Genomic DNA, 27,994 nt, shown 5'->3' with positions numbered 1-27,994 from the left:
ACCCCATTTGCTAAGGATCGCCTCTAACGTCGTTCTGCCTCTTTCTTTTCAGATGAAGTTCCTTCTCCCAAAGATCTGCAATTTGTGGAGGTTACCGACGTCAAGGTCACCATCATGTGGACCCCACCCCAGAGCCAAGTGTCTGGCTATAGGGTGGAAGCAATCCCTGTCAATCGCCCTGGCCAGCACGGCCAGAGATTGCCCATTACTAGAAGCTCTTTTGCTGAAGTCGTTGACCTGCTCCCAGGAACGACCTATCTCTTCAAGATCTTTGCTGTGAGCCAGGGCAGGGAGAGCAAACCTTTGACTGGAGAGCAAACCACCAGTAAGTTCCTTTCGTCGGTGCTTTTCTCAACCTTTTGAGATGCTTATACCTCTGTCGCTTAGAGAAATAATATAAACAGAGCATTTAAATTGCAACAGTTGTAGCCCAGGAGGTATACCGTAACTAGGATGACAGGGCAGGGAATTCATTCAGTCAAACAGTGATCTTTTTAGCAGATTTATCCTCCTCCAGGGCTTTCCAATGGGAGTTTAACTCTCGTGGCACTTGAAAACAATTTCGAATGGCTGGAATTCAACTTTTTTATTACTGGCTGAGAATTGATGGGCCCTGCAGTTCTTTTACTGTGCAGATCACAGCCTGTGATTTTTTTTTTTTTTTTGGAGAATACCTTAGGGCAGATTTCAGCATGACACAGGAGCCTTGCTGAGACTGCTCTGAAAAATCCCTCTCTCCTTTCTGACAGCTGCTTGCCTATTCTGCCTATTAAGCTCCACTGTCTTCGGAAGGAATTCTTCATACACATGTGAGGGCAGGTCATGTAATTGAAAGGACTGCATCTTAGCTTTGCCAGGTCAGGTCTGGCTTTCCATAGCCTGTCTCAGCACCCCAGAGATTCTGCTGTCATCCCAGTGGAGCCTAGTGAACTGGCTTATAAGGATCTCAGCAGGCAGCTCAGATAGAATCTGGGACCTGGTTTGAAAAGATCCTGTTTACTGGGCAGTATAAGGGGTAACCTGGTGATTGTGCTGTTCTGCAGCTGGGTCACATTATTCCAAGGGCCAGAATTCAGCTATGCACATTGGCTGCTGTTCTGACACTTTTTGGTAATGAGAGCAGCTTTTGAGAATCCAGCCTGACTCCTCTGAAGAAGTAAGGAAAGGAAATGAAGTTATCTGAACATAGTCATACTTTAGGGGAAATATTATTTACTTACATTCATGAAGTTAGGAACCATGAACGGTGCCTCTCCCTTTTACCATCTCCCTTGGCTATGCAGGGAGAATAGAATCCTTATGTTTGTCCTTTGATGTAGGTATGTGACTGTAGTGTCACACAGATGGTGGGAACAGCTTCTCTCCTCTTTAAAACAAGTCTTTCAAAAGCAAGGATACAACTTAGGAGTCCGAGCTCTCTTGTAAGCACATGGAATCATAGAATCACTAGGACTGGTAAAGACCTCCAAGATCATCCAGTCCAACAGTCCATCTGCCACCAATATTTCTCACTAACCCTCAGCACAACATCTAAACATTGTAGAACAAGAAGAGCTCAGTTCCCATTTAGATCTGTGAACTTTTTGTCGTTGCTCTCAGGAGCCTTGGTTAGGTGTAGAGCCTCTGTTAGAGGTGTACATCAGAGCGTAGACATGAGATTCAGACAGCACAGGGCTAGTAACACGTGTGGAATCCTTTTCCATAGGCCACGATCATCCACTTAACTGTTTTGCCTAAACCACATTTCAGAAAGTATTCATGTAAATTGCATCCTGTAATCACGAGTCCTGGGAAACATTGGGAGTTCCCAAGGAAAACCCTGCAGCAAAAGTCTCTTCCCACAGTATAAATGTGATTCTTTTCTTGGCCTTCTGGCAAAGAGCAGCCTGCAAACAAACTCAAGTGTGTGTGTGGCTTTTTACTTCAATATGGGGAGAGGAAATGATAGAAGCCTAACAGAGCTGGCAAATTAAAGTCTGCAGGAAGAAACTGAGTGTAGATGACAAATGGATAAAGATACAATCCCTGTCAGATGGGACAGAACACATGTCTAGATACTAAGATAAGGCTGAATCTTCACCTGTTGGTTGGAGGTGGGTCTAGAGAGGGTCACACTCATTCTTTCTCCATTTGAAATATTTTCCCCATCTTTGGAAGAAGGGAGTCCTGGCTTCCTTTTCTCTCCCTTTTCAAGAAAAAGAGAAAAAAAAGAGAAAATAAGCAGGTAGAGAAACAAAAAGGCAAAAACTGCTTTTCACTGAATCAACAGGAAGGTGGGGAAAACATCAATTTTATCACAAAAATGTTGTCTACTTAAGGACTGGTGGGGGTGGGAAGCTTCTGCCATCAAAAAAAAGAGCACTGATGGAGCCTCTCTTTATTGGCCTCAGTTTCAACCTGGGACTAGGAAAAGTGTGGAAGCTTGCTGCCTAGCTCCCCATAACTCTTTGCCACATTGCCTGCTAAGCCAATGAATTGCTTAAGTATGATTCCTCCCCTGGGTCTCATTCTGTCCCAAGAGCTGCTCAGCCCGAGGTAGGGACATCTTTGCCACTCACTGGGGACTCTCATGCAGTGCTTAAGAAGCTATGGCACTTCAAGCTTGTTTATGTAGTTCTCTGGGTTAGCAGTCTCAGCAGCTTCCCAGAGGTAGTGATAAAATAGTGGAGGAAGCCTGATAAGAGCTATTGCACAAGCCCCATGGGAGTGATGAGCATGCTTAAAATTGTTGTGTGGTCAGTTCCACAGCATGATTAGTTTTAAGGAGAGCTAGGAACTGGTTTTCTCCAGAAAGTTGCTGACTTGATTATTTTATCATCAAAATGACAAGGCAGGGGTGCTGCTTAGTTTTGGGAAGGGCTTTTGAGCAGGGCAGGGAGTAGGACTGGGCAAAGATTTGAAAACATAAATCTTTTTGAACCAAAAAAAAACCCAAAAAGAGTTGAAGTTAGGTTTCTGTGCTAATGCTGGTGTTTCTAAATTGAACTGATTTGTTTAAAAAATGCTCAGCATTCGTGAGAAACTATGGAAATTCCTGAGAGCTGCTGGGTTCATCTGTCTCGCCTCAGCTATGAGCCTGATTTCCCCCGTGGGATGGCATGAATGGCAGCAGCCCAAATCAGGGCAGCCAGGAGCAGAATAGGTGCAGATTACTGGCTGGTATCGAAGCATGGATATAGTTGTCAGTTCTACTTCCAGCTCCCTCCTTCTCTCTTCCTTGCTGCTAACACACACCCCAAGTGAGAATTATAGGCTCAACAGCTTCACTTTACAGCCATGCCTCAACGCAAGGTGATGAATGTGCTTTGGGGTGAAGTAGGGGAAAGCTGGAAAACTGATGCATGTTGTGCTTTTTCCTCCCCAGAGCTCGATGCCCCCACCAACCTGAGGTTCATCAACACCACAGAGCATTCCGTGCTGGTGTTGTGGACGCGGCCCCGTGCCATCATCTCAGGATACAGACTGACTGCAGGTCCCACGAGGGGAGGTCAGCCACGGACATACAACGTGGGCCCTTCTGCCACTAAGTACCTCCTCAGGAACCTGCAGCCTGGCACTGAGTACACGGTGTACCTCGTGGCAGTTAAAGAAGACTTGCAGAGTGCCAGAGAGACTGGAGTCTTCACGACGTGTAAGTATAACGGGCACATATTCCTCTTCACTAATGCCCTGGCCCTTCTTCAGATCTGAAGCCTTGTGCTGGAAGTGGCTGTTGTGAATTGGTTTACAGAGGAACCCTTTTGAAGTAGCATTCCAGCAGAACTGCTTGGGAAGTATTCCCTGTTCTTCTCACTGAACTATTTGGCAGTAAGAGAGTTATTGGCATCAAAAAGCTTCCAGTAAAACATATTCCAGCACAAGCGAAAACTTACTATTGGTACCTCAGTTAACTGAATGACAAAGGAGTGTAATTTTAGGTGCTCCTTCCAGTTGTTTGGGTTTGGCATGGCTAATCAAGGAAAGCAAAATGCTCCCTTAGAATGGGCAAGGAATAATTAATATGTGATTTGTGTGAAGCTGAAGGCAATCATTTCTCAAGACAACGGTGCTGTCTAAGGCAGCTCAAGAGCAGTTACATAACTGACATAACATAAAGAGTTCATGCTGTTGATACATAGTTATTTCATTGCAGTCTCTTATGCTTGTGCTGCTTGCATGGAAAAAAAACTCAGCAAATGTTGGATGTTGAGGCAGTTGTATAGGAACTCACATGTGCTTCTAGAATGAACAAGTAGATTTATTTTTAAATAATGAAAAAGTAGTCGTACAGACTAACAAAATTCAGTCATCCAAGCCCAGAACCACATCCTCTTTTCAAAAGGGAATGTGGTTTCTTTTATAACAACGTGAAGTTAAGACAAGGGTTTAAACTTATCACCACAGCAACACTGTTGACCTTGGCAGTGTGTTTTTTTGCTGACAGACAGTTTTATCTATAAATATTTCTCAATTACATCGTCTTTCTTAGATGAACGCTCCCTTTGAGTCCTAGCTGATGTGAATGAAACCATTCCAGTTTCAGACCATGGGTGAATAAACCAAGTCTCTTTGTTATTAATGAGGTCAGTTCAGATTAAACTCATTGGAGTTATTTAGACTGACTCTGAGGTGGGCGAAGCTTTGGCTTCTGTGTGAAGCTCCTGACAGATATTGATGAGACCACAGAATCCTCTAATTGGCTTTGTGCTTCCTATTACTTGAAAAGGACTGAAGATGTTGGTGAGGGATGAGAAGGTCCTTGCTGGGACAGCTGGAGGGCAGACAAGAGTGTAGTGTGGTGCTGAGTGAACGATGTATGGTGGCTAAAGGGAAGAAACCTGCTTTCTGAAGAACACTTCAGATATCATGCCAACCAGTATTCACTAAACTGGGGTTGGATGGACAGAAGGAGGACTTACAGAGGTCATCTCCCAGATCCCTCCCAAACCACTGGCTTTTCCAAATAATGCAGTTCAGCATCTTATTAGATAGATATAGCTATTTGGACTGCCATAGGTCAGGTTTTCTAACTATTCATCACTGCAGCAGCTAGATTTCATCTCTTAATTCTCTTCACAGATCAGCCTGTTGGCTCCGTTCCTCCTTTTAACACAGAAGTGACTGAGACTTCAATCGTCATCACCTGGACACCTGCCCCAAGAATTGGTTTCAAGGTAGGAGAAACCAAAGTGCCATGTTCCTTTTCCTCTTTCTTCATTATGACTGGGAGGACTGATTACGGCTAGGGGTACAAAGCAACTCAGCTTGAGCTCTGGGTATCTAAAACAAGTGACAGGATTAGTGGTTGGGATGGAGGATACGGACCCATGCTGGGTGCCAAGACAAAATGATGGTAACTCCATGGGATAGGAGTGCTTAAGACTGAAAAGAAAGCTTTGCTTCTTCCCTGCAGCTTGGTGTGCGCCCAAGCCAAGGTGGAGAGGCTCCCCGTGAGGTCATCTCTGATTCTGGCAGCATTGTGATATCTGGCCTGACCCCTGGTGTGGAGTATACCTACAGCCTCACAGTCCTGATGGACGGCCAGGAGAGAGAGACCCCAATCATCAGGAGAGTGACCACACGTAAGACACGCTTGCTTTTCTGCAGCTATTTCTTCTTCCACTTGCTTCTTCTGCACTCCTCAGATGAATATCTGTCTTCAGGAAGTCTCTTGTGGGTTTTTTTGATGCACAGGAGACTGTAGAGCTAGCTTATAGGGTCACAACTTCAGAAGTCTTAGCTAGTTGTGAAGAATGAGAATAGAATCTGGGAAGAAGGGATGCTGAGGGAGCTAGCATGATTCTCAAAGCCAGAAATAACTCATTGATCTGAATGCTTACAGCACTGTCTCCACCAACCAACCTGCGCCTGGAGCCCAATCCTGATACTGGAATCCTGATAGTCTCCTGGGATAGAAGCACAACTCCAGGTAACTGTATGACCTCATGCTGATCTTGAAACCTCTGTTGTACCAGGATGGTAACACTTATCCTATGGTGCCTTGCAGTTCACTGAGGAGATGTTCATGGGAGGCTTGGTACCAAGACATTTTGGGGGGAAAAAAATCTGGTTATATTCAAAGATATAATTCACAGTTAAGTATAGGTTGCTATAGGACCTATATTCATGACTTGTGTTCTATATAAAATGGTATTTGGGAGTATAAAAACATTTAAATACTTCAGCTGTTTAAGGGATTTGAAGGATTTGGTCGAATACCTCAACTGGTGTGAAAACAGGAAAGCAAACTAGACCTAAAAAAATACTTCTGACAGTGGAGAATGAGCTCATGTCACTGAGAATGTGCATGGGATTTCTGAAAGTGTTCAAGATGAATTCTTTTCCCACAGAAGCTGATGGGAGCTGTGCAGTTGTTTTCCACAAAATAAGGGTTGAAAGGCTTTTGAAAACTCTCAGATGCATCTCTTCTTGATGTGTCGTGAGATTTTCAGCTCGGGAAGGTCTCAGAGGGACCTGAAATAATGCTGGATATCTGTATTTCAGGCATCAGCGGCTACCGAGTGACCACTGCTCCTACAGATGGGCAGCAGGGCTCTACCTTGGAGGAAGTAGTAGGTGCAGATCAGACCTCCTGCACCTTTGAGAACCTAAACCCTGGTGTGGAGTACAATGTCAGCGTTTACGCAGTCAAAGATGACCAGGAGAGCATCCCCATCTCCAAAACAGTCACTCAAGGTAATGAAGGCATTGTTAGCCACTCGGAGTTGAGCCACAGAGCTCTACACTGTAGGACTCCCAGCTAATATCATGGCATAGGGCAGTAGGAGAAGTTTAATGCCCATCTCCCTAGGTGGTCTCGTTTCGTTTTTGTTTGTGAGGGCTCTGTTTGTGTGTTTTTGTTTCTGTTCAGCCCTGCAGTGATGCCAGCTGCTGTGTTTGCTTGCTCTTACAACGCTGCTTTAAGATGTCTGTTCTTCACTGAAGTACTGTTTGCAATCTTGAAGTGAACTAATACTGCAATACTGCATAATGAAAGCAGTGATGGCTTAAGCCCTTTGCCATCTTCTGGTGCAAGAAAGAGCTAAGAATGTATGTCTCTGGCTTTCAGCACTCTTTAAAGGTGATATGGTACATGTATTCTGTGCAGATTAACGATGATTTTACAGAAAATTGGCTTTTTTTGGCACCTATCCTGTAAAATAAGTTGTTCTTTTTTCAGAACGTTAAAATAGAATGTAACCACTGTTATGGCATAGGCCAATATAGTCCCTTCAGATGGGTTGATGCCTTTATGATCCCAATGACAAAAGTCAGACTTAACATTTGAACGAGGCAAAAAATCTGTCAATCAGTAATATTTCAGAGGAGCTTGTTTTATGTTTTAATAGACTTTATTATCCTGTTTTAACTTGGGAAAAAAAAAGGGTATGTTCTATGTTTCAATTCATTCGAAGGATGGTTCTTTGTCTCTTCATTGTTTGAAGTAAACTTGGTGGAAGTTAAGTGCCCAGCCTGTTCCAGGCCTTTTTGGAAATAGTATGTCTGCAATGCACTGTCCTGGTGGATCTGGGTCCAGGTTCCAGCTTCTGTCTGCTCAGAGAGGCAGCTGAAGACTGTGTGGAAGTACAATATAAAGAGCAAAAAATACCTTATCCCCAAAATTCTGCTTCTCCACCCAAGAGAAACTTTTCATATCACCACAATTGCTTCTACATTTCTGTCGATGTTAATTGTGATGAACACTGCTTTTTTCTCCCTTGTCTTTCTTTTGCCTCCGTGTGTCTTCGCCCTTCCTGTTTGCTCTTTAACTCATTAGAGGTGCCCCAACTCACTGACCTAAGCTTTGTTGACATAACTGACTCGAGCATCGGCCTGAGGTGGACCCCGTTAAATGCCTCCACCATTATTGGGTACCGCATCACAGTAGTTGCGGCAGGAGAAAGTGTCCCTATTTTTGAAGACTTTGTGGACTCCTCAGTAGGATACTACACAGTGACAGGCCTGGAGCCGGGCATTGATTACGACATCAGTGTAATCACACTCATTAATGGCGGAGAGAGCGCCCCTACCACTCTGACACAGCAAACGGGTGAATGTTGATCATTTCTGTGTTTCGTGGCACGGACGGTGTGTCATGCTGTCAGTAGCTGTGGGGACTGTGGGGCTTTGTCCAAAGAGGAGTCGAGCTGCACGCTGAGGGAAAGGCAAAAGGCAAGCAGACCCAGCTCATTCCTTTTTCTAAACGGCTGCTGGGATGGATATGCACCGGTCAGCTTTCTGATTTGAAGGCTTGCCAGGCTCAGTCAGGTTCTGCTATTCAGATTTCTGGCATGCAGGTGGAACTGAGAGATTCATATTCACCAGACTTCTAAGCTGCGCTTCCCCAAAATAGAAGTGCCAAAGCATGGAGCAGTTCAACAGGCACCCTCCACTTTATCTCTAGCCTATTGGAGCTTCAGCAGCCCGTTTCAGTGGCAGCCTCACTCTTTCCACAATGCCCCAAAAGGATGCAGGTGAAACACCGCTCCCTGAGCACATGCCATTGACAGCCATGTCACACCGTCGAGGGTCTCTGTAGTGCATGGGCAGAAGGCGAGCTGGAAACTGGTTCTTGCATGAAATCCTATTGTGTTGGAAAATCCTGAGGCTGTAAATCCCTCAACGCAAGTAGAAGTAGAGTTGTAAGAAATTAGTGGTATACCCTCTTCTCTCCTACGTGTGCATGTATGAATTCTAGATGAGATGATTTTTCCATCTGTAAGCTGCTGTATGGCAACTTTAAACCTTTCTTGGCTCTACGTCTGTAATATGAAATCCAGCTGCAAGAAGCACGTTACTGAAACTTGCTATCTTGTTTTCAAATTAGTCCCACGAGGTATATTGAAAGTATTGGGAAATGCCAGGAGGCTAAAGGAGCCTGACAGCAGTACAGGCATACTTTCCTCTTAACTGTAGTGGAACCAACTGTAGTTTAGAAGTCCGTTTGCATGGGTCTGACACAGTAGTTTGTTATGCATGAGATTCTTTCTCTGGTTTCCTTGTCTCGATCAGCTTTTACGTACTGTAGAAGATTGAGATCTATTTGTTCTTTCCCGTGTAGCTGTGCCTCCTCCCACTGATCTCCGCTTCACTAATGTGGGGCCTGATACCATGAGGGTGACATGGACTGCACCAACTTCCATCGTGCTGAGCAGTTTCTTGGTGCGCTACTCACCTGTGAAGAAGGAGGAGGACGTTGCAGAGCTGACAATTTCACCCTCAGACAACGTGGTGGTCTTAACAAGTAAGAAGGTTACATTCAGAAGACAAGTATAGGAGACCCCTTATATGTAGAATTGGCATAAGGGAAGGCAAAAGGAACTGCTCCAAGTAGAGCTGGCTGGATTCTCAGCTCATTTAAACAGATGTCAGAGTAGCCTCATGCAAACTTACAGCGAGTGAATTTTGGCCACTAGCTTTAACCAGGTTAAAACCAAACCACAGGAGCGTTTTCCCATCAGTCCAAGGACAGTCATGAATCAGAGTATGAGGCAATTGCTTTGATTTACAGCCTGGTTAGGTATTAAGAGTAAATACCTATTGCTCTCCTAGTTTGCCAAAGATGTCAAGGGCTTGTAGTGCGGGAGGCCCAGGGGGATGACCAGAATGTGCAAAAGGTCATTGCTCCTTGGGCTCTGTGTGTCAGAAAAATAAATACTGTTTGGGAACTTTACAGAACATGACAAAAAATCCTGGCCAGTTTTCAAAAAGTGGACATTAGTTTTGGTGTTTGTGTTTGCTTTTTTGTGTTTTGTTGTTGTTTGTTTGTTTTTGCTGGTGCAGAAGCTAGGTTTTATTTGAAGTTTTTCCCCATCCTGCAAACAGGTTTGTTGAGTGAAAGACAATACGTGCTTTCAGAATACAGGACCAGGTGGGAACCTTGTGTGAGTTAAAATAGCTGTGTTAGAAATCCTTGGCCCTCTCCCAGTTTGTATCAGATAGAACTTTGCTGTGGCACGTGATTAGATACCAGGAAGGACCCCGATGAAAACACATTGCTTCAAGCCAGTGCCCACAGAAAGATAACATTTCTAGTAACTGTAATGCCACAAAAAAAGCTGATTTAAGTTTATCCTGGAGGCTCAGATCTTCCACCAGTTAAAACCTGAATACCTCCCTTAAGAAACACTGTTAAAATTGCACCAGTTTGTTAAGTGACTACTGCCATTAGTAAAGAAGTTTGTCTGAATCCCTTTATTTAAACTCCACAGATCTGCTTCCTGGTACTGAGTATCTGGTGAGAGTCTACAGTGTTTCTGAGCAACATGAGAGTGCGCCTTTGTCTGGAATCCAGAAAACAGGTACTAGACAAAACCTGAGATACACATGTAATTAGTGTGGTCCATCAAGTGTCCATTCACTTCATCTTGCTGCTCTTGTTTGTCCATGCTCATCTTACTAACAAATCATCAGCTATACATTAAAGAGCAATGCGGATCTATATTCTGGGAAGCACTAGGAAATCTAACATCCAATGCCTGAGAGCCAGGTCTGCTGGTCATAAATAAAGCTTTGTAGGCCCTGGTGTGAGCGTACCAATCGTGTGTGGATGACGGTGAGCTTAGGCAGAGCCTATTGCATCTGTCACTGAGCCTCTCTTGTTTGCTAAGTGTAACAGAGCTTGCTGGTCATGTGTGCTGCCTGTGTAAGAGCAAATGTTCAGACATATCTCAACACGTCTCTTTGAAACACCTAGGGCTCGATTCCCCCACTGGCCTTGACTTCTCGGATATAACCGCTAACTCCTTCACCGTCCACTGGATCGCTCCTCGCGCCACCATTACGGGCTATAAGATTCGGCATCACCCAGAGCACGGCGTTGGCAGACCCAAGGAGGACCGTGTGCCCCCATCACGGAACTCCATCACCCTCACCAACTTGCTCCCAGGGACAGAATACGTGGTCAGCATCATCGCCGTCAACGGCAGGGAGGAGAGCGTGCCCTTGGTTGGCCAGCAAACAACCGGTAAGCCTTGAGGGATGGGTCAGCTGACTTAGTGTTATCATGAGGATTCTGGTGTCCTCTAATGGATAGAGCAGATCTTCTCTGCCAGCTGGTGAAACTGTGCTCGTGAGTAAAGGCTCTGTGGTACTGAGGTAAAGCATTAGCTGTATCTAAACTCTCATCTCTGTTTTTCCAGTGTCAGATGTTCCAAGGGACCTGGAAGTCAACCCCACCAGCCCAACCAGCCTCGAGATCTCTTGGGATGCTCCTGCAGTGACAGTCAGATACTACCGGATCACTTATGGTGAAACAGGTGAGGGCAGGTGGCCATGGCAGTTGTGGACCAGCAGCTGTAGTTTGAGGCCATTGGAAAGCTACAACAAATAGCAAAGGCAGGTTTGACTGCAGCAGACAAAAAATTCCATTCTTATCTCTGAGATTCTTTCATCATGTCTAGAGAATATTGTCAAACATAAAGTTTGTTTTTACAGGGTAGTAAATAACCTTTGTCTTCCTCTGAAAAAAAAAAAAGAACATCTTAGAGGTGGTGCTCTATGCACATTTCATGTTTTTACCTTGGGTTGGACTGAAAAACAATTTGACCCCAAACTCCCCAAAATCAATCAATCAATATCCTCTCTTCCCTTGGATGCATATACAATAGTCCTGTATTTTTATAATGATGTATATTTGAAGAGATCCAAAGATTGCATTTCTCTTTCCACCCCATCTTCTTCAGGTGGAAATAGCCCTGTGCAGGAGTTCACAGTGCCTGGCACCATGTCTCGTGCTACCATCACTGGCCTCAAACCCGGTGTGGACTACACCATCACTGTGTATGCTGTAACTGGTCGTGGAGACAGCCCTGCCAGCAGCAAGCCTGTTACTGTCACCTACAAAACAGGTGAGGTCTCCTTATACAACAAAAAAGCACACACCAAAAAACCCTACAACTTTAATATAGCTAACCCCCATAAAATTGCATTAATAAACCCCAGTTTCTTTTCCAAGTCACGGGCTGTGTTCTAAGCTTGTCATTTTCAGCAGAGCTGCGTGTTGTGGTGGCCCAGCATGATAATGAGGTGATGCAAAAGGGCACCATGGACTTGGACTTTTGAGGGAGGGAGACCAAATGGAATCCAGATGGGGATGCAAGCAGTATGTAACTGCTCGCTGTGGAGTTGGGCTCTCATATCAAGAGTGCCTGTTGGCTCAGCTCTGGTGCTTCTGGTGCTCTGCGATCCCAGTAAGCCCTGGATTTCTTACTCCAGGACTTCTCACTCTTGGTGTGGACCTAGCCTACTATAGCTGTTCATGTTTTCTGCTTTAAGAAATGCAGCCTAGAAAAGGAAAAGCAGAACACAGTTCAGCGAGGAAGTAACCATGGATGGAAGGTTTCCTGTAGCAGTGTACTCAAAACCTATTTTTCTTGCCCAGAAATAGACACACCATCCCAGATGCAAGTTACTGATGTCCAGGACAACAGCATCAGCATCAGATGGCTCCCTTCATCATCCCCAGTCACAGGGTATCGGGTGACAGCTGTCCCCAAGAAAGGGCATGGACCCACAAAAACCAAGAATGTTCCTCCAGGTAAGAGTACACAAAATCTCTTTCCACAGATCTGTAAGGAACGCAAGACTTGGGGATTACTATCAGGCATTGGACATAAACTCCAAAGCAGACTTATCCTGCTTGAACCTTTGTTGCTTTCCTGCTGGCTTCAATTGAGTCTCATAAAGGGGAAGCTAGGATACATTTTTGCCCTGAAAGCTTTACACTTCTGTGATGCTGCTCTGCTGCAAAGGTTTGTTCTTGGCAACCTCTGTACCCCTGAGAAGCACCTGGATTTCAAGGAAATGCTACTGAATTTTCTAGCATCCTGCAAAACATCATCCAAAGTCCTGCTCAGGGTCATATTATGGGGCACTTACTTACAGTGTGTGACTGAGTCCATGCTTCAGGTTTGACCTCATGTAAAGAGGGCCAGGCAGCTCTCAGGTTGCTCTCATGAAAACAAGCAGTGGGTTTGATGGGATTGGCAGAGATTAGCTCTGAGGGTTGCTTGTGAAGCATTTGGTCAGTCCTACCTCAGAAAACAGAGAAAACAGCTCTGCTCTTGCTTTTTCTACAGTGTTAATCTTTTAGCTGTGGGGCCTTTGGGCAGGAGCAAATTGCAGGTACCTTGTCCTGAACAGCTGGAGAACTGTACTGCTAGAAGTTAAACCTGATGCATCAAACTTACCTCATTTTAGTGATGTTCAGTCACGAAATGGCCAATACAGACCCTTCATTTGCAAGCGCTTAGAGGGAAATGCTCTGCAGCTTTGTGTGGGTGCAGAAGTTCTAACACTGTTCTTTCCTGCCAGATCAAACACAAGTCACTATTGAAGGCCTGCAGCCCACGGTTGAGTATATGGTCAGTGTCTACGCTCAGAATCAGAACGGAGAGAGCCTCCCCTTGGTCGAGACAGCTGTCACCAGTATGTATTTCACTTGGGGGTAACACAACCAATGTTACCTTGTGATGTCTGAATTCACTGAGCCGTGTCACGTCCCCGGTGAAACCAGGTGGCAGGTCCTCAGTTCCCAGGAGGAGGCAAGGTGGCCTGCCCTGTGTTAAGTACCACGCATCTAATAGCAGATGCTGGCAGACATGCAGTCCTTCTCCCCACCTCCACAAAATGCTGCGCTTCTGATTTTCTTTCACTAAAGCTGCAGTCTTTCTGGGCTTTGTTTGCCTTCAGCCAATCAGTGGGAAAAATGTGCAAAGATTTCTTGCGTTGAGCTAGGTGGCAGAGGTGATTGCTGTTAAGGGACTGGGCAGGTTTTGGAAGCATTTGCCTCCAGTGTAAATCCCTGTGCCTCTGGGGTAGGGATTTCCACGTCCACTATTCCTTTGCTCAGGTTCGTGTTCAAAACCACAGCTCAACCCCAAATAGTTACAGAGCTGTCCTAAAGACAGCAGACATTCTCTGAAACTTCTCAGAGGTGGGAAAGGAGCTCACATCAATTTCATGCTCAAAAGTTCCTGGAAAACACATCATCTTTGCCAACTAGAAAGCACAGGAAATTCAGAACTAGCGTAACACAGCAAATGAAAAAATTGGAATCCTGTAGGAAAGGGTAATTTAGGTCTGATGTAAAAGTTTTCCAAATCCTCCCATAATGAATGGGCATTGCTCTGCAGTAGACTTCTGTGGAGCACGGCTCTCTCACTATGCAGTCTAGCACTGAGCTCTGATCTTGATAGCAAAATCCAATGAACTGGTCTTGCTGGGAAGCGTGAGTATCACGCAGTTGCACCTGTGGACATTCCCTGTGCACGCAGTGCAAAGCTGAGAAGTTTGCTTTTTTGTTTGTAATTGATTTAAAAATATGATTTACTGGGTAATTTGCTTTCTTGATTGTGTGTTAATTGGACATTAATTTATGAAAGAGAAGAGTGGGACTGATTCTCCTCGGTCTGGTGCTTTGCACAGCAGCTTAGAATAGTGAAAAGCAAATGCAGCATGAATCCCAGCTTTTCAAGCTGGGTGGCTTGTCTGCCTGCTTCAAGCATGAGGTACTGCTTGCTGGCTCTGGTAGAAACAGGTCTAATGGCCATACGTTTTGTTCTCTTGATCACTTTCAGCTTGCTGAATGCTGCTGGAGTTGTCTAAAAGGGGTAGATCCAGGTACAGAACGTGTCCTGCCTGCTTTGAAGGTGGTGATGCAAGTTCTTGTGGATTCAACAAGGCTGAGACTGCCATCCTGCTGTCTGGCACTAGCAAATTGTCAGCCTTGTTCTGCACAGCTCTAAGCACATGTGCAAGGTGCAGCACAAAGGAGAATCAAGTGCCCTCTGCCCCGTGCAAAACCAAAAACTGCTTTGCATGTAATAGAGATGCTTTTTATTTTCCTCACCCACGACCTGCTTTTTATCACTTAACCTCTTACCATTAATTTGCCTAACAGACATTGACCGCCCTAAAGGACTAACATTCACTGAGGTGGATGTTGATTCCATCAAAATTGCTTGGGAAAGCCCGCAGGGGCAAGTCACCAGGTACAGGGTGACCTACTCAAGCCCTGAGGATGGAATCCATGAGCTATTGCCGGCCCCAGGTGGCGAAGAAGACACTGCTGAGCTGCATGGCCTCAGGCCAGGTTCTGAGTACACTATCAATATCGTTGCCATATACGATGACATGGAGAGCCTGCCCCTCACTGGGACCCAGTCCACAGGTACACCTTTAACTACACTGCCCAGCGGGCCACGGCAGCAGCAGCTTCTGCCCTGCTGGGTAAAGCAGCTGGTGCTCCGCGCTGGGGAAGCAGCCAGCGGGATGCGAGTGCCCCCGAGAGGTGGCTTGGTTGGTGCTGGAGAGCTGGCTGCCTGCACAGTCAGCCTGTGTGTGCCCTGGACAAGGCAGAGAGGCTCCTCCACTCTAAGGTCTCACAGAGCCTCTGGGTCATTCATTGGCACTGCCCTAAAGCCCGCGGCGCACATGGGTGCGCACACCATGCAGCCACATCACCTCTGCAAGAAAAGGGCTTGCATTCCCTTATATGCCAGTCTGGTTTAACTCTATGTAGAATACGTTTTAAAAAGGAAAAGGAAACTATTTCTTGAGATGAAGTGACATCCAGCAATAAGGAATTCAGTTTAAAGCTGGCAGCACTGCCTGATGTGTCTTGGTAGCACCTTTGTAATAAAGGTGTCCCATTCATTTGTGGGTGAAAAGTTGGCACAAATAATTTCAGAGGTGTAATGAAGGCAGTGTTAGCTAGCGTACAAATGGCTGTACTAAACTGAAGGAAAGTGCTGTAAGGATTGAAGCAGCTGGCTGACTACCTGCCAAAAATGCAAATAGGGTCATTTTTAAAGCCCACTCTGTGGTTTAAGTTTTGTGGGCTGTTCAGAAGCATATATGAAGTCATTAAAGACTTTCCATTGGCTCTTATGGCCTTGAGATCGAGGTCTGTTTCAGCAAAGCAGCAAGGGAGAATCATCTTTTATTTCCAGTCCATAAAACTAGGAAAAACTTCACAGCAACATGCTAATAGCAGGCACTATTGTAAGGTCTATTTTTACCTGTTTACAGCCTGAGGATTACAAACAGTAAGGCAAGAAAATGTTGCAGTGGATGTGCTTCTGTTATGCAGGCATTTGTTTTTAAAGGTAACAGATACATTAGCTCACAAACTGCCTCTGTCGTGATGAGCCTTATGGCCATCACAGCTCTGCTTTTCCATTGCCTTGCTCTCTGTGTAGTAATTTACACTTGTGTAAGTGGCTGTGAAATGCTTCCCCTCTGCATTTGGCAGTATTTTTTGTCCTCTTTGCAATCCCTGAGCCTGCTTCCTACCTACTTGTGAAAATCATCAGTCACATTGTAGAAATGGACAGGGATGGGCAAGTGAAGCAGGACTAAACCGTTAGCTGTGTGATGAAAAGCAGAGATGGGCAGAAGAATGAAAACAAACAGGCCTGCTACAGATGTAAGCACCTCCCAGAGCGTTCACCTTATATCACAGCTGGTGCTGTTGCTCACCTAACTTCAGGGTTGAAGCAACGAGATCTCCTTATTTTTCCAGAAGAGAAACCTACACACCTAACCCCTTCCACAGTGCTCTGCGCCCGTGCTTGCAAAAGGCACGCTGCTTTCCCACTGCCGTATTTCAGGCCTAAAACAGCCTCGTGTTCAGGAGAGAATGCAGTTTTGTCTGAGGCTGCCACCTTCTTCAAGCTAACCACGTGCCAATCCTGCTTTCTGCAGCAATTCCACCTCCGACCAACCTCAAGTTCACTCAGGTGACTCCTACCAGTCTTACCGTCAACTGGAACGCGCCAAACGTTCGTCTCACTGGCTACAGGGTCAGAGTGAACCCCAAAGAGAAGACTGGCCCGATGAAAGAGATCAACCTTTCTCCAGACAGCACATCTGCTGTCGTGTCAGGATTAATGGTAACTCTTTTTCTTGGCATGATGCACACTGGGTTGTAGGAAGGAAACGTTAGAAGCCAAAGCGATTTCAAATTCCTGGGTTCCTCATTACAGCTCCTAAGGGTCTGACTCTGTTTGAAGTCTGACCAGCCGTCAGCTGTAACTGCTTGTTAGCATAGGTCTTAAAATGCAAGGAATTGGCCCGCTGGATCTGCACTCTTTCCCCTGCCTCATTTTGCACAGAGGGTGGACGCTTTAATCAAATGCAGATAATCAGGTTCGCAATCGAACAGTGACCCACTCAGATGCCTTTACTCATCTTTCACAAAAGCAGTCAGATAAAAGTGATTTTCAAGCTGTGATACAGGAGCTCCAGCCACCCTGTCTATTTCTAAGATATCTGCAAAGTGTGAGTAAGGAATGAGAGTCTTTTATGGGTATGCTTAAATGTGCTATATAGCCATCTTCTCCACGGGAAATATTTCAGTAGTTTGTGTACTGGAAAGAGCTTGAAAATCACTGCTTCTGTGGTTCCTGCTATCTTAAAAAGCTACTCGTCTGTTTTCAGGGAGTTTTATGAATCATTTTGAAAAGTGAGCCTTGAAATACATCCTAATTTAAGTGGTCTCCTGATCAGGTGCAGCTGAGGACTAAAGACTGTGCTTAAAGCTGTAACTCTCACCATTCTCCTTTCTTTACAGCAAGAGAGTTATCATAGCAAATGGCATTCATTAACCCCAGGAAAATGAGGATATGAATTCTCTTTTCCTGAAGAGGGAATTTTGAAGCTCAGAGATCCCAAAATGGGGGATGACAAACTTCTTTCTCAGCTCCTGGCTGCATGTGCACACTGCTCATACTCTCAGTAGCAATGTTAGCAGGATCCACATCTCTTATTACAGTTGGAAATCATTAGAATCATCCCACCAACCCTCACTGATTTATTTTAAGGTTTCATACTTTAATTGGCTTCGCAGAATGAAGATGTTTCCCAGTGTCCTTGCTGTAACACGGTGTAACTGTGTCTCTTCCAGGTGGCAACCAAGTATGAAGTGAGTGTGTATGCCCTGAAGGACTCTCTGACCAGCCGACCTGCCCAGGGGGTGGTGACCACTCTTGAAAGTAAGTGGTGATCCTCCCCAAGTGACCATTTCATTTTGTGATGGGCAAAGAGGCCCAGAGACAGAGATTTTGACTTGTCAGAAGCAGAGCTCTATGCTAAGCTCTAGCAAAAGCTTTCACAAAGATTTTGTTGGTAAATTCACAATCCCCATGGTACTGATGGTGACCCTTTCCTTCTGGTGCAGATGTCAGTCCCCCTCGCAGAGCCCGTGTGACAGATGCCACAGAGACGACCATCACCATTACCTGGAGAACCAAGACTGAGACAATCACTGGCTTCCAAATTGATGCCATCCCAGCAGCAAGTGGCCAGAACCCCATCCAGAGGACCATCAGCCCCGACGTTAGGGCTTACACTATCACTGGTAAGTGAGATGCTTCAGCAGACAGGGACTTCCAGGGTTGTCAGTGAGTATGCTGGCTTCTTATTTGGTAGTAGAACTGCCTTGATGGGAATAATAGAGGGGGAAAAAAAAAAAAAGATGGGAAAAAAAAAAATGGAGTCATGGCATCAAGTCTCCAAGAAGTTGTTGAAGGGAACTCTGGTGTCTGTTTTAGATGGTTTCCTCAGATGAGTGTTACAACAAATAAAATGCAGAATCATAGAATGGCCTGGGTTGAAAAGCACCACAATGCTCATCCAGTTTCAACCTCCCTGCTATGTGCAGGGTCACCAACCCCCAGACCAGGCTGCACAGAGCCACATCCTGCTTGGCCTTGAATGCCTCCAGGGATGGGGCATCCACAGCCTCCTCGGGCAACCTGTTCCAGTTCGGAGAACCCCCACCTTTGCCACTGTGGAGAACCTTCAGGACTAACCAGAGCAGCCCCTGGTGCATTGCAGTGTACTTCCTGCTTCTGCAAGAAAGTCTGACCCTTTGTTTCAACTCCATTCTAGGCTTGCAACCTGGCAATGACTACAAGATCTACCTTTACACCCTGAATGAGAATGCCCGCAGCTCTCCAGTAGTGATTGATGCTTCCACAGGTGATGATACTGTCTGATTCTCTGCACATGCTAACACACAGCAATTGCCTCGGGTCAGGCAGAAGTTGTGTATATCTGACTGCATGCAATCCTGTGTCTCATAGCAACGTGTTTTACAGCTGAGCGTGTAGAAGACCTTAGAATATACAACTTGCATAAAGATGTTTGCCTTTTACTGCATCTGACTCTCTTCCTTTGTTTCCACCTAGCCATCGATGCTCCTTCCAACCTGCACTTCCTTACAACAACGAGCAACTCCCTCCTGGCCACCTGGCAGCCTCCACGAGCCAAGATCACGGGCTACATCATCAGATATGAGAAACCTGGCTCACCAGCCAAGGAGCTTCTGCCTCGCCCTCGGCCCGGCGCCACTGAGGCTACTATTACAGGTTTGTGTCTCTGCTTTCTCTGGGAGCTCCTCATTTTAAATGCTTAAGATTTGCCTTCTTTTTGTGACTGGGTGGGATCTAAGGTGCAACAAGAGGTAGGTATGGCTGTAGTGTGGGTAGGTGTGTTCTGGATTGAGTGCTGGGGGGAGCAGATTGAACAGAACTTGAATTTCTCCCCCCATGTAGGTACAGGCAGATAGCTGGGAGCTGTTTAGTTCCATCCTCTCCAAATGTAATTAGACCAGCTCATGCAGCTGGGTGACCACAGTAAAGGACAGCATTACTGCACGAAAGGAACCAAAGAATTACTCCCTGTCCACAGCAGAAAGATCTCATCTTTGTTCCTGCTTGGTTTTTGGGGGCAGTACAAAGAGTCCAGGCTCCTGTTCCTCAGAATGAGTTGAAATGTGACCATGTCAGCAGGGACTGCAGTCACAAAACCTGAGCGTTCAGAATGACTGATGAGGTGCCAGAGCCTTGGCCTTTTTTCACTTGCGTGGATAACAGCTGTGGCACCAGGGGGAAGAAATGTCAGTCGTTTGTTCAGATCTGATTAGAGAATGGTATTGTATTTGTAGGACAGGTGTGCTCTTACGAAACACTATCTTGCATTAGAAAGTACAGTAAAAGAGCAAAGAATCGTAGTAAATACCCCAAGCTGGAAGAGACCAAGGATTGAGTGTAAGGATGGAGTCCAGCTCATCACTCCATGCAGGACTACCCAAAGATCAGACCACATGACTGCTCTTTTTCTTAGCTGACCACTATTGCATTTTATCATTAGGCTGTCAAACATAAAATTGTTTTTATGTCTTTTCCCTAGGCTTAGAACCAGGAACTGAATACACCATCTACATCATTGCTGTGAAGAACAATCAAAAGAGTGAACCGCTGGTTGGCCGAAAAAGGACAGGTAAAACAAAGCTGTGGATTGTTGAGTGCTAGCAGGACATGTTTTCCTTTTGGGGAGTACCCTCTTAAGACTGAAATAATGACAGTTTCTAAAATACCCTGCTCACACCTTTCAGCCATTCTTTTTGAGTCAAATAGGCTTTGTAAGGAGGATTTTCTTCTGAGGGTGCAAGAGGTAGGATTCCTAAGTTACCTGAAAGACATTCAAATGTGTTTGAATGTTAAGAATGGAACAACATGCTTGGCATCGGATTCTTGCCTGGGTACCTGATTGACAGTTAAGGTTAATGCTCATATTTCCTTCTAGTTTATCCTGCCATCAAAGGCAGAATCAATTAATTGGTTGCCTGTCGCATTTCTCTCACTCCAGCTCCTCCACCATGTGAGATGGAGACCTGCAGCAAAGCAAAATACTAGCTGGACATCTACATGTGATCTCAGGCCTAGCTTCTCACTGCATCTGGGTGGTTATCTTAACATGATAACAACAGAATCTCTCTTTTAATTGCATCTTCTCAATTTGATCATTGAGAGCTTCCGTGGGATGCGGTGTTGAAAACTGTTGCTCAGCTGAATGAAAAATTCATACCAACACACTTCTTAAGCCTCCTGTATGAAATAAATATATTTATACAACATATAAAAACATAGAGATAGATAAATCAGTACATTCATAATAGAACGAGATCCTAAAAAGTGGTTTTCATCTTGGGACAATTGCTAATCTTTGCCTGGATCAGTGTACAGCCTCCACTCTAGCTGCTGAATTTGCTACTGTTAATTTGCCAGGCTTTGCTTTATGGCTTCTAACCTTTCTTTGGCTAGATGATCTGCCCACGTTGATTACTGGACCTCACCCCAACCAGCCCGACATTCTGGACGTGCCTTCTGTTGATGAGGGGACCCCTTACCTCACAAACAATCGGTACGACAATGGAAACGGCATCCAACTTCCAGGCACTTCAGGGCACCCGCAGACAATAGGACACCAAGGTCAGCAAGTCTTCTTGGAGGAGCATGGCTACAGGCGGCCTGTACCCACCACGGCGACTCCCCTTAGGCCTGGGTCGAGACGGCAGCCACCAAATGTAGATGAAGCCATTGAAATCCCAGGCTACCAAGTGCCAATCATAGTGGAGCCTTTGTACCCCCACTCCCGTGGGCCCAGGCGCAACGACACCACTGGCCAAGAAGCTCTTTCCCAGACAACCATCTCCTGGAGGCCTTTGCTGGAGAGCACTGAGTACATCATCTCGTGCCAACCGGTCAGCCAGGACGAAGATACTTTGCAGGTAACTGAACCGTCCTTCCCTGGGTCTCCAGCTTTTTGTTGTGTTAAAGAGGTGGCAGTCTGAGTTGGCTCAGTCTTAGTAATGTGTAGCAGAGAGCAGGAAGGATGAACACCTCTCTAGTAATTCACAGAGAAAAGTGAAATACAAACTGCAGGAGAAAAGTCCCAGAAAAGTCCCAGCCTTTGAAAAGCTTAGTTAGCATCAACTTTTTGCCAGGGAAGGGAGTATGCAGGGAGACAACTGGGAGTTTGCTCCAGAGTTACAAAGGCATTAGTGCTGCTACTCCATGACAGAGATTTCCTTAGCCCATCTCAGTTCTTTCTTGGTTTGTCTCCTTGAAATGGCAATAACAATATAACAGTCCATAGCAGTGAAGTTTAACTCGGTGTTCGAATGTCCAAGGGGAGCGAGCTGGCTGCATCGCAGCACAGAGCACAGCAGTCAATCTAGGCACCATGTCTTTCCTGTGAGTGGGTTGACACCTGAAGAGTGATCATTTCTTCGTGTGACGTGACGTGGCATTGCCTGTTCTTGCAGTTCAGGGTTCCTGGCACTTCCTCCAGCGCCACGCTCACCGGCCTCACCAGAGGGGCCACCTACAACATCATAGTGGAAGCCCTGAAGGATCACCGGAGACAAAAGGTGTTGGAAGAGGTGGTCACAGTTGGCAACACTGGTAAGTGAAAGTTTTGCAGAGTTCAGGTGAACCTTTGCTGTACTTGCCTTGCTTTCTTTACTCCAGCTTGGGTGCCATGTGGGTTGCCCTGAGGATAGGGAAACTTGTGCAGACGTGGAGAATTTGTAGCAGGATGGTGGGACAAGTGATTTGCGAGTCCCATCAGTTGTGGCTAACCAGCTCACACTGATTGTGTGACTTAGAGCTGTTCTGACCTGTTGTCTAATCATCAACAATGTGCTTTGAGGCTCTAGACCCTCCTCAAAGTCCTGTGGTGGAGAGAAAGCAAGAGATCTGGTGTCTGCTGCTCTCACAGGAAGCCAGGGATCATGCTGGCATTGCAGATTCCTGCCCACCAGGGAAAACTTGCTATCACAAGGACAAGGCATGCTGAAGGGAAGATGCTGGAAGATAATTGCTCTAACAGTCATTCGCCACTGCTTCTGTGCTGGTTATTCAGCAGCACCAGCAGGCAGTCCTGAAGGTCTGGCAGTGGGGCAGACTGCCTGCAGAGATGCTGATTAAGCACAGACAGGCAGCACTTAGACCAACCACAAGTACGTGTGGGCAGAGGCAGCCCTTGCCACAGCTGGGAAGCCTGGAGCCCACACACACCCTGCGGGACCCAGGCTTTGCTTTTAGCCACACAGGGATCTGGTCAACAGCCCTCCCTCCTTTGTTCTCGTTCTGTGGGTACTTTAAGGTCAAAAAGAAGAGGGTAAGATGGGGAAAAAAAGGAAATGAAGAATTAAGGATTTATGCTGTTCACCTCATAAAGTTCTCCATGCATCTCCCTGCTGTCCCCATTTCCTTGGGAAATAAGGCTGTTTTTCCCCTTCCAGCAGCCCAGCTGCCTTCAGTCTGTCACTGACTGAATCTTGCCTCTGATCTTGACTCTTGTCTCTGTACCAATGGTTGTAAAACACCTTTTTGATCAAGGCACACATGTAGGGTGGAGATCTGTCTATCCAGCGGCGTGGCTGTAAGTCTCTTTCCACCCTCCAACCCTGCCATGAAATACAGCCTGAAACACCTCCAGAAAGCAACCGTGCAGCCACCAACCTCCTGCCTTTTTCCCCCAGCCTCTCACAGCACATTTCTCATAAACAGACTAAGTCAGGTTGCAGCTCTTCACCAGCCGACACAAAATCTCACATGTGCTTGAAACCTGGCAAATCAAAATGAAAATAGCCTTCATGTCAGCTTTTTATTTAATTTTTTTTTATCATTCCACTGCTCTGACACATGCAAATGGAAAATAAACGCCAGGGAGGCTGAACTGCTGACAGAGCCATCAAATGCCCATGGGGTAGTTCCATTACTAGCAGGATATTCAATGGGCAAAAAACACCCACAAGTATTCAGTGAAAATCGTTCTGCCTTTCAGTGGCTGTGATTGCTGTGTGTGATGCCTGTTTCTTCCCTTTTCGTTCCAGTGTCTGAAGGACTAAACCAGCCGACTGACGACACCTGCTATGATACTTACACTGGCTCCTTCTATTCCATCGGCGAGGAGTGGGAGCGATTATCTGAAACGGGCTTTAAACTCTGGTGCCAGTGCTTGGGCTTTGGCAGTGGTCACTTCAGATGCGATTCCTCTAGTGAGTAGCTTTGCTTCTCACCCCCACCCCCCATCCCATGACAACCAGAGCACTAAAGGCATGTTTGACTGCACCCACCTGATCCAAACATGATGCAAACGGAACAAAAGCCTGGTGGAGTGCTTCAACACAGCACATACCAAATTCATTTAAACTGTGCTCTCACACTGCAAACAGGGCATTTCTGTGACGTGCATAGATGCATGACTGCATGAGATGTTTGTTTTATAGGAGTAACATTTATATTTAATTACCTGATACACGTGATTGAATTTCTGCAGTCTCTGTCATAGTTCTGCTCAGTGTTTGCTCAAAAAAAAACCAAACCAACCCAAAGTGCATTTAAAACATTTTTCTCTCTACCCTGAATCTGTTAAATTCCCTTTCATTTCTTTTCCTTTCCGACTGCCATCACCACCAATCTTTGTCACATCCTACCTACAGTAGGACATCTCCCTCTTGAGATTTAGATGAGCTGAAGAGATGCTCTCCTGCCCCTCCTCTGAGCCAGCATCAAGCTGTTCTCCTCCCACTCTGTCACTGCACCTGTGGGATAATACCTGCCTCTCTTGTTCCCTCTTGCCTTTTCAGAGTGGTGCCATGATAATGGTGTGAACTACAAGATTGGGGAGAAGTGGGACCGGCAGGGGGAGAATGGCCAGATGATGAGCTGCACCTGCCTTGGGAATGGAAAAGGAGAATTCAAGTGTGAACCTCGTAAGTCTCTTGATTTGAGAAGCTTTATCATTCATCTCAGGGCTCTTCCATTCACTTTTGGCACTGCCATGGTGGCATGCAGAGTATCAGTACGTCTGATTTGGGTTTTGGAGGTATTCTACCTGCATGGTGACTGATTGAATCTACTCTCACAGGAACTGAAAGCACGGGCCTCACAGTCTCATGCTTGAAAAAATAGTTCTCTTCTGTTAGATGCTGTGTGCACTAACCTGAACTGCCCTCAGCCCTGCAGCCATGCAAGAGGTCTGTCAGCACACTAAATGGCATAGGTTACTCACAGGATGTTTTTGCAGGGCTTGGCACCTGAAGATCCTTTAGACAAGGCAGCATGCATTAACTAAATTGCTTTTGTCAAGCAGATACTCTCATGGTCTAGTTGACAGTGTCTGGAGAGCTATAGAAATGATGGATTTTCCCTGTGCCAGCCTGTGAGCCCCTGGTCAAACAAACAAGGGCAGTGCGCTGGCTGGAGGCTCCTGCTCCGATTGCCACGCCGAGCTCAGGCCACGCAGCTGAGCTCTGCCTGTTTCTCCACAGATGAGACCACGTGCTACGACGATGGGAAGATGTACCAAGTTGGAGAGCAGTGGCAGAAGGAATATTTTGGGGCCATCTGCTCCTGCACTTGTTATGGAGGACAGCAGGTAGGCGGGAGGGCCTTGGCACCCTGGGGATGAGGAAAGGGGAGGCTGCGCTGCGGTGCAATCTTAGGAGTGTTGGGTTTGGGGTCGGGTGGTGGCTTAATGCCCAGGGCAAAACAGGCCTGTGTAAGAAGAAGACTCATCAGTAGGGCTGTTCAAGGGGCTTGGACTTGCTGGAGCTGTACGAATGCCGGCAGCTCCATCGTATCGGTGTCACCTCACCACACATGCTCTCCCCATAGGGCTGGCGTTGTGACAACTGCCGCAGGCCCAGCGTGGAAGTGGCCCCCGAAGGCTCAGCTGGCCACACCTACCCCCAGTTCACACAGAGATACCACCAGGCCACCAACACCGTGAGTACACCTTCCTTACCACCTCCCTTCCTGCGGGGCTGGGCTGGGGCGCTGGCAGAGGGGCTCTGGGCAGGGCGTGAGGGGTGAGAGTAGCACACAGCTTTGTGCCTGGTTGAGAGCCGTGGCACAGCTGTGATGAGCAAAGCACCACTCTGCGCACGCTCGAGCTCACACTTTCACACCAGTGGGACTCACCCAGTGGCACTGGGAGGTGCCTGCATGCTCTGGCTGAGGCGTAGTGCACGTAGTTCTTAGTTGTCACCTAATGCTGCAAGCCAGCTTTGTGCTGGGAGCACCTCCAACAGTGTCTGCCCTGACGGGACAAGGCTAACTGCTTTCCTTCCCTCCCGACAGAACGTCAACTGCCCCATTGAGTGTTTCATGCCCCTAGATGTACAGGCAGACACACAACATCCACGGGGAAAGTAACATCCAGCAAGACTTCTTGCGGCAATGGCAACAGACAAACCAAAGCATAAATACCTATCTGCCACGATTACCATCCAAACTGGAGTGATGCTAGCAAAACTGCATCTTTGAGAATGGCCCTTTTGCTCCGGAGCCATTTTCCCAGCTTAAGCTCAACTCACAGCTTCTCCAAGCGCCACTCTTGGAGTGTTTCAGACTTTTCTCACGATTGGTAGCAATGGTCTCGTTCTTGCTCAAAGTGTTGAATGCCAGTCAGTATTTACAAATTGAAAGGGGGTAAAAAAAAAAAGCAAAAAAAAAAAAAGGGGAGGGTGGTGGGGGGAGATACTGAATCACAAAGTGGTGGGGGATCAGAACGTCAAGGGGGAGGGAGAGAGTTAGAAGTGGAAGGTTCCCATTCTATGCAAACAACATTTGAGTCCAACATTCCCAACCTTTAGAGATAGGAAAGTCCACCAAACACTTCTGCTTTCACATAAGCGTGCAGCCAGCAGTAAGATAGGAACAGCAAATCCAATCACTGTGATATTTAAAATATGCACAGTCCTGATTCTTTCTCCATGATCCTAGTATTTTTCTAGCTGTATCTTTGTATCTCATGCTGTTATTTATCAGTTTTGTTCCCCTGACCTTCAAGTGTTTTTATACGGGAATAAAATGGATTGAAGACACTTAGTAGGCAGTTGACAAAGAGGAATTTGGTGTAATTATGATCAGTGATTATTTTTATACTGTAAGTGCCAAAGCTTTACTACTGTGGAAAAGAAAAAAAACAACTCTTTTAATAAAAAGATCTACAAACCAGGCATGCAGTTGAAGCGCTTCTCTTTGCTGCCGTGGAATCTAGGAAGAAGACCAATATTCTGATCTGGAGTAACATTGCCTTGAAACAAGATGGAGCAAACACCTCAGTGAAATGTAACGTATACCTCGAGAGAATACTTGCAGAGCAGCTTGTTAACTAAAGGCTTCCAGCTGCACCCCTGCCCCATAGGGTGAGAGCCCCACTCACTATGCATGCCTTGTGGGAACAGGTGGAGGAGAGAAAAAGCTGGGGGGGGGAAAGGAAAGGCAGTGCTGCTTTGGGCATGAAGGAGGCGAAAGAGAGGGTCCTCGCTCCAGCCAGACACTTTCAAGACCTAAACATCAAAATAGCTGAAATCAAGCATGGTCTCAGTATTTGAGGTGCCAAAATGGATGAGTTCACATGGAGTTCACATCTGTGAAGTTTGTTCTTGGCCACATCACTGCCCCTGCAGCACTTCTTCCCCTAGAGATGGGAAAGACCACAACTCCCTGCTCTCTGCAATGGAGGATGACTTGTGACTGTCTAAAGGGCTTCTTTGGGGGCTGTCACACTGTTCTTTCAAATCTCAACTATTCCATTACATGTGCAATGTGGTAAATAGCAAAACTCCTTACCAGTTTACATACCAGCGACATACCACCACGTCCCCTTGGGCAGTGCTGTAAAGAAAGTCATAGAAATCCTTTTGTTACCTCTGCAGAAAGCCTCAAAGCCAGACAGCACCTTGCTCTGTGCAGATCTCAAGTCTACCATGCTTAAACTTTGGGGTGAGGGCTATAAAAACTCTTGTTAAAGCACTTTATAAAAAAAAAACAACAAAACAAACAACCAAACATCTTGATGGACAAAATGAGCACTAAGTCGCTTTAGCTTTTGCTGCTATCCCTGCAAAAACTTTGTACAGCCATTGCAATGCAGAACATTAAAGGCTCTTGCCATGATTCCTCGGCCACGTTCCTCACTTGGCTCCAGCGACGCTGTATTGCTCAAGTCATGCATTTCTCTGGATTGAATAAAGCATAGCATGGAAACAGAATCTGGCTTCCTGACACGAGAAACACACACGGCAGTTGCTTTCACAGATTGCTATCTCTAGAGCAGCCAAAACGTTTGCAAATAGGAAGATGAATGCAGGAGAAATCAGTGCTATCCCAGTAATCAATTTTCAAGGGTTAAATGATGATCTAAAACA

General features: G+C 46.1%; 1 protein-coding gene across 3 annotated transcripts in view; it reads left to right on the top strand.

The window, feature by feature from the left end:
- The window catches only part of FN1 (fibronectin 1), a 48,245-nt gene extending 21,446 nt beyond the window's left edge, over positions 1 to 26,799 (top strand). The window contains exons 19-46 of one of the 3 annotated variants that reach the window (XM_048952432.1): positions 53 to 325; positions 3,365 to 3,631; positions 5,059 to 5,153; positions 5,393 to 5,561; positions 5,822 to 5,908; positions 6,484 to 6,675; positions 7,757 to 8,029; positions 9,041 to 9,223; positions 10,191 to 10,280; positions 10,676 to 10,945; positions 11,121 to 11,237; positions 11,664 to 11,828; positions 12,362 to 12,517; positions 13,294 to 13,407; positions 14,882 to 15,151; positions 16,687 to 16,874; positions 17,888 to 17,975; positions 18,161 to 18,340; positions 18,874 to 18,963; positions 19,173 to 19,352; positions 20,176 to 20,265; positions 21,090 to 21,556; positions 22,094 to 22,232; positions 23,669 to 23,833; positions 24,425 to 24,550; positions 25,109 to 25,215; positions 25,455 to 25,565; positions 25,920 to 26,799. In XM_048952432.1, coding sequence (XP_048808389.1) covers positions 53 to 325; positions 3,365 to 3,631; positions 5,059 to 5,153; positions 5,393 to 5,561; positions 5,822 to 5,908; positions 6,484 to 6,675; positions 7,757 to 8,029; positions 9,041 to 9,223; positions 10,191 to 10,280; positions 10,676 to 10,945; positions 11,121 to 11,237; positions 11,664 to 11,828; positions 12,362 to 12,517; positions 13,294 to 13,407; positions 14,882 to 15,151; positions 16,687 to 16,874; positions 17,888 to 17,975; positions 18,161 to 18,340; positions 18,874 to 18,963; positions 19,173 to 19,352; positions 20,176 to 20,265; positions 21,090 to 21,556; positions 22,094 to 22,232; positions 23,669 to 23,833; positions 24,425 to 24,550; positions 25,109 to 25,215; positions 25,455 to 25,565; positions 25,920 to 25,994 — 4,727 coding nt within the window. In that variant the 3' untranslated portion in view covers positions 25,995 to 26,799. The remainder of the gene's footprint in view (positions 1 to 52; positions 326 to 3,364; positions 3,632 to 5,058; positions 5,154 to 5,392; positions 5,562 to 5,821; positions 5,909 to 6,483; positions 6,676 to 7,756; positions 8,030 to 9,040; positions 9,224 to 10,190; positions 10,281 to 10,675; positions 10,946 to 11,120; positions 11,238 to 11,663; positions 11,829 to 12,361; positions 12,518 to 13,293; positions 13,408 to 14,881; positions 15,152 to 16,686; positions 16,875 to 17,887; positions 17,976 to 18,160; positions 18,341 to 18,873; positions 18,964 to 19,172; positions 19,353 to 20,175; positions 20,266 to 21,089; positions 21,557 to 22,093; positions 22,233 to 23,668; positions 23,834 to 24,424; positions 24,551 to 25,108; positions 25,216 to 25,454; positions 25,566 to 25,919) is intronic. The other 2 variants (XM_048952430.1, XM_048952431.1) reach the window with 2 other exon arrangements.
- The last annotated feature ends 1,195 nt before the right edge of the window (positions 26,800 to 27,994 follow it).

This window comes from Lagopus muta, chromosome 8 (assembly GCF_023343835.1).
Source record: "Lagopus muta isolate bLagMut1 chromosome 8, bLagMut1 primary, whole genome shotgun sequence".
Taxonomy (NCBI): Eukaryota; Metazoa; Chordata; class Aves; order Galliformes; family Phasianidae; genus Lagopus; species Lagopus muta.
Note: the sequence above shows the minus strand (reverse complement) of the source record. Positions and strands in the feature narration are given on the sequence as shown.